The sequence below is a fragment of the Dryobates pubescens genome, chromosome Z (genome assembly GCF_014839835.1).
Source record: "Dryobates pubescens isolate bDryPub1 chromosome Z, bDryPub1.pri, whole genome shotgun sequence".
Taxonomy (NCBI): domain Eukaryota; kingdom Metazoa; phylum Chordata; class Aves; order Piciformes; family Picidae; genus Dryobates; species Dryobates pubescens.
The window spans coordinates 62998295-63014807 of NC_071657.1; the positions used below are offsets into that span (position 1 = coordinate 62998295).

Genomic DNA, 16513 nt, shown 5'->3' on the forward strand with positions numbered 1-16513 from the left:
CAAGTACTGTGTCCAGTTCTGGGCCCCTCAGTTTAGGAAGGATGTTGACTTGCTGGAACGAGTCCAGAGAAGAGGAACAAAGTTGTTGAGGGGTTTGGAACACAAGCCCTGTGAGGAGAGGCTGAGGGAGCTGGGGTTGCTTAGCCTGGAGAGGAGGAGGCTCAGGGTTGACCTTATTGCTCTCTACAGCTACCTGAAGGGAGGTTGTAGACAGGTGGATGTTGGTCTCTTCTCCCAGGCAGCCAGTACCAGAACAAGAGGACACAGTCTCAGGCTGCGCCAGGGGAGGTTTAGGTTGGATGTTAGGAAAAAGTTCTATACAGAGAGAGTGATTGCCCATTGGAATGGGCTGCCGGGGGAGATGGTGGAGTCGCTGTCATTGGCGGTTTTCAGGAGAAGACTTGATGGTGTGCTTGGTGCCATGGGTTAGTTGTTTAGGTGGGTTGGATTGGTTGATGGGTTGGACGCGATGATCTTGAAGGTCTCTTCCAACCTGGTTTATTCTATATGTATTCTATATGCATGCTAATGTATAGTGAGATTTATAATTGTTATGTCAATATTTGCATTTTGCAGTTTATTTTTATCATCCATGTTTATAAAGACCCTTTCATTTGAATGCATTTTAGATTTCTGAGCAGTGCAAACTGTCTTAAATACATAGGAAGACAAGTAAAACTGCCATAAAGCAAACTCTTCTTTTGCCCATAAAATAGTAATATTTATTAACACCTCTGTTTTCTGTTAAACACATTCTCATTCGGTCTAAAAAATATTTTAATTTGTATTTCAAAGACTTTTTCTGATGAAGTTTACCATTTCAGCAGGTACTTAAACACTGATAACAATGTTTAATGTTCTATCTTTTGCCATTGGAATGGGCTGCCCAGGGAGGTGGTGGAGTCACTGTCCCTAGAGGGGTTCAAGAGGGGATTGGATGTGGCACTTGGTGCCATGGTCTAGTCATGAGGTTGTGGTGACAGGTTGGACTTGTTGATCTTTGAGGTCTCTTCCAACCTTGGTGATACTGTGATACTGTGATCTAAATTCTGGATGTATTTAGCATTAGTTGTCGTTATTATTTTGAACCTGCTGATGAAAAATGTGAGAAACAACAAAGTTCTATTTATCCTATAGGTCTTCCCAGGGTGAATTTCACTTATGTCTCTGCTCTACAGTTTCGTAATAGGTGATGCAAAGTAATTAAAATTTAAATGAAATCAATTTTTACTTCTTCATGCTTGGAGTCTGGTAAAACTCAGAGCTAATCATGATACTTGTTCTCATTCTCTACAAAGTGTAAGAATTTTTTTCTTGATATATCCTATTAATATGTCTCAGTACAGTTGCTTAGTACAGAATAACTGAGACTCCAGCTCTTGTGGGAATTATTTTGCTTTAGGTTTTTTTCAGCTGTTTTTGATGTGTGTTTATGGAGAGATAGCTGATGAATCGGTTCTGAAGCATAGTTTGACATGGTTCTGATTCTCCAGTTTTATGGAAACCATTATAGAACACGTTTGTTTAAATTACATCAGTTACTTCATGCTAGCCGCAGACTGCAAAATATACTCTACAACTGTAGAACAATAGAACAAGTTTCATATAGAGCAGAGAACTACCTGCAGTTCTCTCGTATCATGAATATAGAAAAAATTGCATTTAGGTTGCTTTTTTGACAAAGATTAACTGCTGGGTTTTTTTTGTCTTTTGTTATCTTAGCCATGTCCTTCAGGAGCCCGTGATTTTCGAGAAAAGCAATGTGCAGATTTTGACAATATGCCTTTCCGTGGAAAGTACTACAACTGGAAACCCTACACTGGAGGTAACAGTTAGCTTTGCAAAAATCTTATCATATGTGGAGTCTTGAAAATTATATTAATGTTCTGTGGCAAGTAAAGAGAATGTTTTGATTTGAATATAATGAACTAGGCTTGCAAATTGCTCAAAATGTTGCAGAAGAGCCATTTCTACTCTGATAGAGTTTAATTTTACAATGAAGGGGAATGAGCATCGTTGAAGGGACTCCACTTTAAAAATATAGAGCCCTTCTCCACCTGCAGTTGCAATAGAATCGGAGATGCCATAGGTGATCTGTAAGTGCCTTTCTTGATGTAGTGATAAATTCAATCTAAAAAGTGTCTCGCAATAAGGTTTTCTTTCTTAATGTAAGAATATTTAAGCAAATAAAAAGTTCCTCTAAAGTTTAAGCAAATAAAAAGTTCCTCTAAAGACTGCATTACCAATTGAATTATAAATAATTGCACTGTGCAATAACAGAGTATTTTGCAGCAGGGAAGAGTTGTCATTTCTCTTTGAGACAGTTTAATCATGTTTAGTTATGTTTCTGTTGTTTAAACTTCATGGGTTGCCATTTGCCACCTCCCCAGTTTTAAACCCTGAGTGAGTAAGTCCATGTTTCTCCTTGTGTTTTTGTATTTTACAAACATGAATTGTTTTACTTGGTTTTTTTTTAGACTGAAAGCCTAAAAATATCATTGTGACCATGTGGTCTGAGCTGTAATGTAATTCAATGTGGCTAAATTCCTAATTGAGACAGTCTGATCTCAGTTTTGAAATTTACCCTGATACACTTCTAGTACTACATTCTTCTTTTATTCGTGTTTTTCAACCCAGGTGGGGTTAAACCGTGCGCATTAAACTGCTTGGCAGAAGGCTATAATTTTTACACTGAACGTGCTCCTGCAGTAATAGATGGGACTCAGTGCAATGCGGATTCACTGGATATCTGTATCAATGGAGAATGCAAGGTTACACATGTTTTATGAAGTACTTACAGATTACTTTCTTTCGTCTCTTATCTCCTACATTTAATTATGATACTTGTCAGTTGCTTACATAAAATGGGAGTGTTGACAGGTCCAGGTGTTAGTGAAAACATAAGATTGAGAAAAAAGATGAAAAAGGTATTATATAAATTAGGCAAATCATTTCAGTTTCAGTAGTTTCTCATAGACCTTCATATAGTCATTCATTTTGTCTTCTTTTTTGCTTTTGGGTTTCTGTTGAAGAATTTGTGGAAAGGGTGACAGGAGATGAACAGATTCCTTGCACTGTTCCAAGGCCTGTTCCATCATTAGAATACCACTCTGGCTGAAAAGCAGTAACTGTGAACATTTTAATATTTTTCTCTCTTTATGAGTTCATCCTGTTGCAAACAGTTCTGCTGGTCATGCATATTGAAACAGAAAGTTGACACTATTGCTCTGTAGTTCTAGGAAAAAAGTATGTAATGATGCAAGTATTTGCCATGTACTAAAAATCTGATTATCTTATAAGATCCCTATAGAACAGCATTACATGAATTTGAATGGGATTGGAGATATGTGGCCATACTTTTGGTTATATACATCCCACTGCTACTTTAGTTTAGGAAAGTGTTCCATTATATACTCAAGTCTAGAAATCTGAACTTAAAAAATTACTTGATTTCACTGAAACAACTAACATAACTAAAGCTTAACCTGATGCTTAAGTTCTTTGCTAAACTGAGGGCTGAAGATGCATGTTTATTGAATAATATGGTGAGATCAAAAGCATTTGCCATATATTAGTAAAATAACAACAACTCAAAAAGCTAGAGAAACAGCCTGTGAAATTCTGGAATGCTTTATAAGTAAGAAAATTCCAGTAATTTTGAGAAGTCTTTTAAAAATCTCAGTTTGAGGATGAACTATATGAAAGATGGGCCTCTGTCTTCTTGGTGAATTTGAAATGTAAATAATTAGAATAATATTATTTTGTCAATTATTTAAAGTATTTCAGCTTTTAATGATGACCTGTGTGTTACTTGTTTACAAGATGGTAGATCATATTACTGGACAGTAAACAAAACTATGTAGCTCCTTTTTTTTATCAAACTCAGAAAATAATTGGCAAGCTGCAGTTTTTGATCTGTTTGCCTTTCTGTTTGTTTGTTTTAAGGATCAACCTGTCTGTTTTCATTAGCTTTGTAGTAGGGTAGAATCAATGAATTCCAGGAAGTTCATAGTTGTTCACTGTACATAGATTTGTCAATTAGATAACCAGAAATGCAAGGTACTTTTGATTATTAGATATAGGCATCTTTTTTTTTCCTAAAGCTTTTTAATCTTACCAAATACAGCATATAATTAAGGCTTTCAGCAAGTTTCATTCTGCATTTGTTCTCGAAATGAAATAATTTACACTTATCATTCAGACTTGTGAAAATAATTGCAAATTCTGCTTGGAGGATGTGGAAATAAGTCTGTGAAGCTGTACAATAACACTTTTCATGCTGAATATGCTTAAGGAACACAGAGCAAATGTTTACCTTAACAAAGCAATATAGATACAATGCACTTAACTTTTGTAATACAAAATAAAAACATCACTGTAATAATGACATTGTTTGTAAACCACTGTGAGATCCTTTCCTACAAGTCACCATAGAAATACAAACTACTTATTAATCAGGATTTGGTAATAACAAAATTATTCTTCTGTTTTTGTCTTCTTTCTCTGGTAAGTGAAAACTTACAGTAGCAATTGTCTAAAAATGAGTAAACAAAAAGAACTATCTCAAGCTTGAGAGAAACAATTAAAAAAATAATTTAATGTAGTAGTGCAAGACGATCATCTGTACTTATTTGTTCTCAGCATGTAGGTTGTGATAATATTTTGGGGTCTGATGCTAAGGAAGATCGATGCCGTGTTTGTGGAGGAGATGGGAGTACGTGTGAAGCCATTGAAGGTTTCTTCAATGACTCATTGCCCAGGGGAGGTATGCACATCTATGTCCATTGTATTGCATAATGTATTTAGATGACTCTTTACCAAATAACAGTGCCGCATTGATTTTCAGCATTTCATTGCTGCTGGTCATTCACTTTGACTCATTTTGCCTTGTTGTCTCCTTTTTCTGTATTAGTTTGGAAAAATGCAATGGTATGTTTCATTACTGAATACTTAATCCTTATGCTTTTTAATGCACTTAATTGCACCTCTTTGAAGAGAGGCTGAAAGAACTGGACTTATTCAGCTTGGAGGAAGGGATGTTTGTGGGGACCCAGTATCAGCCTTCAAATACCTATGAGTAGGTTATGGGGAGAAGACAGAGTCAGGCTTTTAAGAGTGGTGGGTGGGAGAAGAGGCAGTGGCTATAAGAACAAGACAAATGCTGACTGAATGGAAGGGAGAACTTTCCCCAGAAGAACAGTCCAGTAGTGGATTGGGTTGCTTGGAAAGGCAGTGCATTTTCCATCTTTGCAGTTTTTCATGACCCAAGATAAAATACTGAGTAACTTGATCTAACCAGCTACAAGCTAACCCTTCTTGTTGCAAGAAGTTGGACTAAATGATTATCTGAAGACCCCAAACTGAATTATCCTATGATCATAAAGTAATTTTATATGGGAATTACTTGTCATACACTGTTGGAAAGACTTCATTAGCACTTCAAAAGTGAATCCCTGACTACATGGTAACTTCTTGATATCAATTTCAAATTTGTATGTGAGATTTAAAGTGCTTTCCTTTACATCACATGAAAGAAAATATTCAAATACACATACATGTATCTCATACTAATTTTTAGTAGTAAATAATCTATTTAACAGTTATTTTAATTACTAATATTGATTGACATAACAATAACAATTATATTTTTCCTTTGTCTTGTAGGCTATATGGAAGTGGTTCAAATTCCAAGAGGTTCAGTGCACATTGAAATAAGAGAAGTGGCAATGTCAAAGAACTACATTGGTAAGAGCATGGTTTAAATAGCAGACTGCTACTAAGTCAGAGTTTGTGAGGTGAAAGTACATTTTCTGGTTTAGCCAAACCATACACTTAGTAAAAACAGCAAATGAAATTATTATCTGTTAATATTAGGTTGTGATCAGACAGGTGAAGCAATTGGTGAGGATATATTATTTTAAATGGAGATAATTAAATACATCACATCATTCCTCCTTGTCCACTTTTTGCAAAATCAGGTCAACTTCAGTATAGTTAAGAGTGTCAGGCTTGAGCTGAAGCGGATGAGTGATGTACTGTCCCACTCTGAGTTAGCATCTACTGTCTGCAAATTCTCTGATCTTGGAGTATTATAACATTTTAAACCACAGTTCTATTCTTGGAATGATTATTCATTAACATCCATAGGTACTTAAATGGTAACAATACTGTCTCCTTATTTTAAGGCAGTTTAATGTATCAATTCCAAAGTGTTTCTGTGTTGCTGTGTTGTAGGGACTAGATGCCATGTTTTATAGACAAGGAAAATGAGGTGTAGAAAACCTAGAAACTTAATAGAGATAATTCAGGAAACCTGTTGCAAAGCACAGAGTTAAATTTCTAGATTATTCCTTTTTTTTAAGGAATACAAAGTAAAAGCATCACTAATAATTTATCATAACTGTAAAATAACTGTTAAACTTGCTTTCTATTTTTTTAAAAATAGTGGTACATACAAATCTGGTGTTGTCAGACTCACAACATATTTCTGAAATTCTCTGTACCCTGATTTGCATAGCAGTCAGTTCAGAGTGGTGCAACACTTATTTCTTGGTCATAAATAGATTAGACAACTGATTAGCTGTGTGGCAAACTGGCAGACTGACACAGTCAGAAGCTATTACCTCTTTAGTCTGAACAGCATCTGAGAAGGCTACTTTTGTCAGTTTGTACTCCATGTAGTTGTTACATATAACACTAATATGCTGGAATGGATTATGATGCATGTGAGTTAAAACAGCAATTATTCTCCTAAGTACATTAATTGCTAAACTGAATACATTGATAGTAATGATACCTTTTACTGTTGGATGCCTGCTTTTCTTTCTGTCGGCCCCCACCCTTCTGTAATTCAGCAGATAATCAATCTCCCTCTGTTCTGCAGAAATAGTAGCACCACTGCTCCAGCAGTAGAGTGCTTATTATTCTTTCAGAATCACACTCCCTGTGGCTTCTCTCACATGTCAAAATATACTGCAGGTAAGGTTGTTCATCCGTCCTGTGGTGACATTTCAAACAGAAGTGGTGGGAGAGAGAGACATACAGTGCATCAAGTCATGGTCATTTTCTGCTAAGAACTGTTCCTTGTGCAGCTGAAAACCCAGAAAATGGAAAATAACACTTAGCTACTACAATTATTCCTCTGTTTTATAAGCAGAAGAAAGTGATCTGGAAGAGCATTTAGTCTGGCACCATTTGTATAAAATGAGAGTAAAAAAAATTAATTTTTTGGTTTAAACAAAAAAATACAGACAGCTTCACTGGAATTTAATCTGGCCGTAGATCTGAAAATGTGGAGTGGTACATAAACACTTTTAAAATGTGCTTTTCACAATTTCAGGGGGTTTCCTGAGTTTCATGCTCACTCCTCACTACCTTGCTTCACACCACAGAAGCCCTGGCTACATGAATAGGGTATTTATTGTGTCTCCAACTCTCAAAGGTGCCATTATAATCTAATGAAAAATAATCTTGCTAAATTGCAGGGGCCATTTCATTTTGTGATGGGATGTTTTTTCTGTGAGTGTAAACTGGATCACCCTTTTAGGATCACTAATTTCTGGGGAATGGAATGCTTTCCATTTTTCTGATTCCTTAAAAGAACTATACAAGCACAATAGTAATTAAACCCAAGGTTATTATATTAAAATACTTACCTCAATCACATAGTTTCATGGATATTTATTTAGTGGCATTGTCAACTTCACAGCTCCTTCTCTGTCTTTATGGAGTTGCCTCTGGTGTTCCAGGACCTCTGTTTGTGTGGCTGCACCATGAACCAGATTAGAGAACAGATTAATCTGAAAATAAGCATTTACGTATATTAGTATATTTTGTTTTATCTGCACTGCTGCCAAATACATGGCCACAGTCTTAAGAAATCAGTTTCTCCATTTGGAATTATATAAAAAAAGGAAAAAAACCTCTCTTCATCTATAGATGCCACACTGTTACCAAAGTTTCTTTTTTTAAAATCTCAATTAGCAGGCTTTCAAATCCCATGATAGAATAGAATAGAATAGAACAGAACAGAATAAACCAGGTTGGAAGAGACCTTCTAGGTCATGACATCCAACCCACCATCCAACACCACCTAATCAACTAAACCATGCAACCAAGCACCCTATCAAGTCTCCTCCTGAACACCTTCAATGATGGTGACTCCACCACCTCCCCAGCCAGCCCATTCCAATGGGTAATCACGCTCTTTAAGAAGAACTTCTTCCTAACATCCAATCTGAACTTCCCCTGGTGCAGCTTGAGACTGTGTCCTCTTGTTCTGGTGCTGGTTGCCTGGGAGAAGAGACCAGCCTCGCCCCATCTACAACCTCCCTTAAGGTAGTTGTAGAGAGCAATAAGGTCTCCCCTGCGCCTCCTCTTCTCCAGGCTAAGCAACCCCAGCTCACTCAGTCTCTCCTCATAGGGCTTGTGTTCCAAACCCCTCACCAACTTTGTTGCCCTTCTCTGGACACATTTCAGCAAGTCAACATCTTTCCTAAACTGAGGGACCCAGAACTGGACACAGTACTCAAGGTGTGGCCTAACCAGTGCAGGGTGCAGGGGCAGAAAATGATTCTAAGATCCAGTTATTTTGGAAGCCATGGCCTCAGATTTAGGCTGCAGTTAGATATTTACCAATTCAGTTAGTTCAGTCAACATCTGTCCTCCTTCTCCCTATCTCAGCACCAATATAGCTCCCTAGTGTTGTGATAGCAAAAGCAAATCACATTTCTGCAGATGCATAGATAATTCAGTATTTTATTCTGACCTGAGCAGTCAGTAACCCAGCAACAAGAAATTGTCTCTTTTCAGAACTACTGGCAAAAGTGGATGTTTAGTAATTCTGTTACCTTCCCTCAATGGCTTGATCTAGAGTGACATCTTCCCTTATATTCCGCCTATGCATCATGGTATTGTGTACTAGTTTTCTGTGGGCTTCCTGCATTCTCAAGTTCTCATAAATGATTTGGTAGGATGCTAACCTGTTCCTTCTTTATCATATACTAATTGTATTATGCCACCGTATCACCATTATCATGTAACTTTACTACTGGAATACTATTCACAGCTGTCTGGCTGTCACCTGTGTCTAACAACTGACACTGGAAAATCTACTTACAGAATGCAAATCCATTTTTCTTTGACAGCTGGACAGAAAATGCTCTGCTTTCTTTTTGGGTATATATTAGTTTAAGGGTACATACAACTGCTAGCATAGAATTTCAGAATGACTAATTACTCAAACATGTATGCCCAGGGAGGTGGTGGAGTCACTGTCCCTGGAGTGGTTCAAGAGGGGATTGGACGTGGCGCTTGGTGCCATGGTCTAGTCATGATGTCTGTGGTGAAAGGTTGGACTTGATGATCTTTGAGGTCTCTTCCAACCTTGGTGATACTGTGATACTGTGAATATGTTTGTTCTCCTGTGCTCATTTCTGTGGTGTATTTGGGCTTTTTTTCATATGTTCATTTATACTATAAATATTATAGAATAAACCAGGTTGGAAGAGACCTTCAAGATAATTGTGATTATATCTTTATATGTATAATATATATATATTTATATATAATATAAATAATATATATTAATTTATAATATAAATGAAAAATTTATGTCATTATTTGCTCTAAGTAGATACTGGCAAGAAAATGTGTGCATCTGAGGAGTACAATCAGAGAGTGTCTCGATAAGTTTGGGAGATCATGTGTCCTTGTTATAAGTAAGCTAGATTTTGTAAAAGCAGGATGAATAAAAGTTGTGGCTATGTTGAAAGAAAACAAAGTACTAATGAAACAAAATACTGATGCTCAGCTGTAGTGTAGTTTTTCATATACTTGTGTAAAACAGATAAATAGTGAAGTGTTGTTCCTTTCTTTTATTAAAATAGCTCTTGCAATTTGTCTTGTTCTCCTATACTTAATTTTTCTACTACCTCCTTTTTGTACTACATTACCTACATAGACAATAAGAAATGTAAATTTCTTTGATAAGTAAATGTGTCAGACCTGATTTCTTCAAAGGACACAAGTGCTTCCAAAGTAAATCCAGGGAAGTCAATGGAGTAAAATTTATGGTCTGGAAAGACATTCCTTTCAGACCTTGTGGTGCTGATGTAAATGGCTACTAATCCCTACTGAATATAGCCACTACCAACAGAACATTACTATCTCTCTTAAACTATCTCCTGCTCACATGAATGCTCTCTTACCTGTTTTAGAAAATTTGAGCGTCACTGAGACATTTTCCCTGTTTAATGTAGACCCTCTATCCACACAGACGTAGTTGAGTGTGAAAGTTGACCGTAAATTGTCTGACTCGTGATTGTGATGAAAGTTTGTTCCCTATCTGGAAAGTAATTTACTTGTCTCAGGAAAAAAACCCACAGCTGTATTGCCAACCATAATTCTGCCTTTAAGAATGTGTTTTATGTAAATATGAATGCTGAATAACTTGGAAATTTCCACTCTAAGTCTAAAAGTGAGTATTTAATTAACAGCTTATTTACCTTATCACTCATAAAATCAGTATCTAATTTGAGATAAGATAGGTATTTTATGTCAAAAAAGTTTCAGTTACTGCATAATTACCTTTGTGGGTGCATGTGAGAGTAAGTCACTCCCCAGCCCAGGTGATGAACTCCATATTTCTCTCACATAGAATTATAGAATAGAAAAGTATAGGAAAAGACCTCTTAAGATCATTGAGCTGAACCACCAACCCAGCACCACCAAGATCATTAAACTATTGTTTCAAAGTTCTACATCCACACATTTCTTGAACACCTCCAGGGACTGTGACTGTACCATCTCCCTGGGCAGCCTGTTTAAATTCCTGACCACTTATTCAAGAGAAAAAATTTTCCAAGTGTCCAGTCTAAACCTCCTCTGGCACTGGTGGGTGGGACATGGGATGGGAACGTGGATTCATGGTTGTGATTGCCTGTATCATCCAGTTGGGTTGAAAGAAAATGGAATCATGCTGTGTAGCTGAGGGGAATAAATCAAAGACCATGCAAGGCACAACTGTTTAAAAAACTTCTGAATTCAAAACTGACTTTCTATCTCCAGTGATGAATACCTGGAGATAAAAGGTCAGTTTCATATTTAGAAATTAAATCTAATATTATTGATAAAATATCAAATACAGGTAGCCTACCTGGTTAGTTAAATACATGTTTTATCTACAGCACCTTCATGGTTTAAGGCTGTAAATTAGGAATAATAAAATACCAGATTCACTAGCTAATATATTTGGATTTGCAGTAGAAATACCTTGAATTTATGTTTTAGGATTAAAAAAAAACCAAGACCAAAGGCAACAAAGCAAGAGCTGATTTGTACCATTGGACTCAGTGTTTCTTCTTTTTTTAAAATTTAATTTAATTTAATTTAATTTTATTTTATTTTATTTTATTTCTGCACACTATCTGAGATACCTATCCCATGCCCCAACTTCTTAATCTAACGATTTGATTGATAATTGGTTATATAGTTAAGATCTACATGCATCTTACATAGAACAGCATACACTGCACATAGGCTTGGTTTTAAAGTTACATTGTAGGCTGCATCAGGTCTTCTGTTGTGTTCCATATAGCATCTGCCTGTTGACATCTGCAAAGTATGCCTGCACATTGAAGATCATTGCAAAGGCAATACTGTCAAATTGAATGAGGGACACTTTGACCAGGACTGTTTGAAACAGTAGTGAAACTGAGCTGAAGTTCACATACTGCTACAGATTAGTAGACTAATTTGCAGTGGCTTCTCCATTATAAATGCTACTTCCAATTTTTAGGTGGCTTGTATTTTTTTTTAAGCTTTAAAATCTGAAGACGATGACTACTATATTAATGGTGCCTGGACTATTGACTGGCCAAGAAAGTTTGATGTTGCTGGAACAGCTTTCCATTACAAGAGGCCAACAGATGAACCAGAGTCTTTGGAAGCACTAGGCCCTACTTCAGAAAGTCTCATAGTCATGGTAAAGTTATAATTAATATATTTCTAAAATTTGAAATATGGTTTTGTGTTCTAAGAAACACTCCTCAAAAGATTTCAGTGAGATCTGATGAATGTTTGCCTAGTAATGTCCTTAAATAGCTTTGACCTCACATAATTATTCAGATTTCAAGTAAATTTCCATTAAGACGTTGATTTTTATGAAAACTGGCATTTTAGAACAAGTAAGAATAAAGACCTGTCAGAAGTTTTGAAGTTCTGTTAAGGGGGGAGGGGGAAAAAGACAAAGCACACCTTAGACAATAATACTTTACTTTTGTATTTGTTTTGAAAGTTAGTCCAGGTTCTTTTGGAAATACTTACAACTACTGTGACTTCCTTTATTACTTTTCCCCCTTCCACAGGACATAACACATAACTAGATTTAATGTCACTGTAGTTGCCCTCTGCTTGCCTGTTTTAATGGTACAACCAGTTGTTTTCAACTACAGATTCTGCTACAGGAACAAAATTTGGGTATAAGGTATAAATTCAATGTTCCCATCTCTCGCACTGGCAGTGGAGACAATGAAGTTGGCTTTGCATGGAATCATCAGCCTTGGTCAGAATGTTCTGCCACTTGTGCTGGAGGTAAGACACCCAGCAGTCCAGTTACAGGGTAAACTGAATTGCAAGATACTCTTCACTACCTAATTATCTTGGTAACTAATTGAAAATCTTTCTTTCAGACATGCCTCAAACCATAATTTAGTGAAATAACATTTATTTTATCACAATGGATTTTGTTGTTTTCAAGAACATTTAATATATTCAGATGTTTTTGTTAATGTGTCTTGGCACAGTGTGTCTCTGCTGATGCTTCTTCTGAGATTCTCTTGAAGTTGGTATGTTTGCTTTTCACAGGAACTTTCTTGGTAAAGGACATCAGAAGTTTTAAGTAAGGAGATTAAAAACCAGAAGGCAAATAAGGCAACTGTAAATAAAGGGATGTGTCTTCGTATGTTTGTAGGTACGCTTCACATGATCCTAGTCAGCCCTCCTACCCTCCAGCCACCACAGTTTAGGATGCATAATGGCAGTTCCTCTGTAGCAGATGATTACAACTGGATTATACTTCCCAGCCCGTAGCAGTATCTGAGAGTTGTTGCATTTTGGCAGCAGTGGGGGATTTGTAGGTTGTCCCATGTGATTCATCATGGGTGCCTTTTGCCCACAATTTACTATATTCCTAATCCTCCCTCTAGTGGCCACCAATGCAATTCTTTACCTCTGGCTGGGAGAGCAGGACAGTTGGCTTCCTTCAAAGCCAACACCATTGCTGCTGCAAGAACTGGTGAGTAGAAGTACTGTGTGAACAGTATCTTTCTTCTCTCTGGAGACTGAATGCATCATCTCCTCAATACCCAATGCACCACTGTTTCAGAAGATAAGAGCACTTTAAATTCTCCTCAGAATTTCAGTCTTCTACTGCACTGTGTGCCACCCATAGCAAGATGAAGACACCATTTTAAATATTTTTTACAAGACTATTTGGAACAAATATTTCTGTTCCTGCTTCCTCCACCCCCCACCTTTTTTTTTTTTTTTTAACAGCTGCTGTGGCTGTTATTAGTTCTTTGGTGTTGAAATACAAATGTTTGCGGAGCCATACGTAATACACAAAGGACAGCAAGGACAGCACAAATTCTCATTCTGCTGATCAGTAGAGAAAGTCTTGAAATAAAATGGAGGCATGTGCCAACTTTCTCCAGTATTGTTATTGCTGATTTGTTGTATTCCTCGGGGACAGATAGTTTTTTAAGCTACTATTTTTTGTGATAATGAGTCTGGTAAGAAAAGGAACATGTTAAAGAAATATGAAGAGAGGAAGAGCCTAGCTCATAGCAAAAGGCAGTTCCAGATAGCAGGACCTTGCAGGCACTGCCAAACCCTACTTTTATGGTGGCAGTGAGTTAATGGTCTTAGAATCATAAAATCATAGAATCAACCAGATTGGAAGAGACCTCCTAGATCATCCAGTCCAACCTATCACCCAGCCCTATCCAATTAACTAGACCAGGGCACTGAGTGCCTCATCCAGTCTTCTCTTGAAGATCTCCAGGGATGGTGACTCCACCTCCTCCCTGGGCAGCCCATTCCAATGGCAAATCACTCTGTGAAGCTCCCCTGGCACAACTTGAGACTGCGTCCCCTTGTTCTGTTGCTGGTTGCCAGGGAGAACAGACTGACCCCCACCCAGCTACAACCTCTTTTTGATGTAATGGGAATACTCCCACCCATTTAGGAACAGACAGGATTTTAGTCATGGATCTTTTGTTACATGGATCATTGCCATTTCACAGGTTCACTGGTATAAAATGGAAGACATAATTGGCTCTGGAGGAGTAGGCACTTGTCTAGAATAAAACATTTTGGCTTAATAAATTAGCTTTTAAAGGAAGATTAGTGAATTTCTGAAAACTGCATACATTTATTAGTTTGAAGTTTTTATGATAGCTTATGGTGGCTAAACCAGGCACTGGCTTTAAGCTTAGTATGACCATACACTATGATCACTTTTTTTCACTGAGCTCTCTGCTCAGAGAATAAATATTTCATTGTAGCTGCAATTCATGTTAAAAGTCTGTCTCTGCTTTCTCCATATGAGTACCTGCTATTCTCCCCAGTTTATGAAACATCTTTCATCATAAGCCAAAAGAAGACACAATTCTAAAAAGGAGCTAAGTCGAGGGAGACAAAGAGACAGAGAGTGTAACTGAAAAATTTGGCTATTAGAAAAATGAACTGTGAGAAAACTTAGAGATTACACCAATGCATAGCTTTGTTTATTTCTACAGGATTCATTATGAATTTCATTATTGAAGTTCTGTTCACCTGAACTCTATGTTTAGAAGCTACATTTTGCTCTGCGTCAAAGAATATTCTATTCTATTCTATTCCATTCTATGCATTCTATGCTATGCTATTAATTATTGAAGTGCTGTTTACCTGAACTCTGTGTTTAGAAGCTACATTTTGCTGTGCATCAAAGAATAATAAAATACTGATAATGTGAATAATTTCTCACTGAAAGTGAAAAATCAACAATAGGCATGTGAGATGAGTGTTAGTTATTTTTAATTTATTTCTATGTAGTGATTTTGGGACAGACTGTGAATAATTTAAAGGCATCAACATTTTAATGCTTCTTGTAGTAGTTGGTTTAGCTCACCTCTGATACATGGACTGATCAGGGTTTGATCATATGATATTCCATCTTAATCCAAGAAAGTTCTAGGTGATGCAGAGCTGTATATACTTCTATGTCAAAACACAGGCTTTATGCCAAAACTGTAGCAAATCCAAATTCTACTCAATACATTTTACTTTTGTCTGTCTCTTGAGTTTTTCTGTATTTTGATGTTGTGTCTTGTGTGTGTGTAACACTTTAAAAAACATCAAACTTGCAAGCATTTCAAAGCCAGGAAATGACAGAATTAAGATGACTATAAAATTTTATATTTTGTTTTTTCTGTAATTGTGGCTGTTCTGCGAAACGGGGACTAGTTGAGCAAGGACCATTATCTGAGGTTGTGTCATTGGTTAGCTCATGTCTCCTCCAAAGAATTTTTAATTCTCTCTAAATCAGAATGACTCTGTCTGCCTTACATACCATTTGACCAAGTCTGTGACACTTGAAACATAATTATTACTTGAGGTATGTTTTTAATTCAAGGAATCTGAAGGAAAACAGCAACAAAAAACCATTTAAAAACACAGCAAAAAAAACCAACCGACCGACCAAAAAACTCCCAAAACAACCAACCAACATAACTCCTCACATTATAGCCCTCCAAAAGGCTATCTCTATGTTGTGAACTTGAGGATGTATGTTGAACATAACGAAGTAGAGCACAAATGCTAGAGCAGCATTTTGACAGTGCAAAGTTTAAACAATTTTGGAGTATTTTATGTTGCTGAAGTGTCCAATCTGTGTGCAGTCTCTTCTTTATAGTATTTTGAGAGCAAGCCACTACTTTCAGGTGCTCTAGAGCTCCTTGTAGGTCTTGCCTTTGAGAAGGATAACTAGAGCAGTCAGGAGCCAAGAGCAAGCTAAGATCAACTTACAGTCCTTAATTATATGGTAACATGCTGTCTTTTCCACTGAACTGAATATATTATGTTCATCTCTGCTGTACTGGTGAGTCATATCTGAACAGTAATAGCACTCTAACTTTTCAAATAGAACCTCTGTTCTAGGGCTTTTCTCAGTTTTGCAGAATCATAAGATCATGGTAAATGGAATAGTAGGAAGGAGGAGGAGGGTTTCCTGCTTATGACAACTCAGTGTGGTGCCAGAGGCCAGGATTCTATTCTTACCTCCCCTGTGTGCTTCTCATGGGGCACTGAGCAATTCAAAGCACAAATTGCAGTCTTACTTTTTAATTATCAGTTCATCATTTTATGGCTACCTCTCTGGAATGTCTGACCTCTGAAGCATGTGATGAATTTTATCTTTGCATGAAGTGTGTGTAATGCAAAGTATTCTGAAAACTCATCTGGATACCTGAAA

At 36.9% G+C, this 16513-nt stretch overlaps 1 protein-coding gene across 1 annotated transcript in view; it reads left to right on the forward strand.

The window, feature by feature from the left end:
* The window catches only part of ADAMTS6 (ADAM metallopeptidase with thrombospondin type 1 motif 6), a 182615-nt gene that overhangs the window by 135718 nt on the left and 30384 nt on the right, over positions 1-16513 (forward strand). The window contains exons 14-19 of the mRNA XM_054178600.1: positions 1723-1825; positions 2638-2771; positions 4642-4765; positions 5665-5745; positions 11820-11983; positions 12453-12591. Of these exons, the coding sequence (XP_054034575.1) occupies positions 1723-1825; positions 2638-2771; positions 4642-4765; positions 5665-5745; positions 11820-11983; positions 12453-12591 (745 nt within the window). The remainder of the gene's footprint in view (positions 1-1722; positions 1826-2637; positions 2772-4641; positions 4766-5664; positions 5746-11819; positions 11984-12452; positions 12592-16513) is intronic.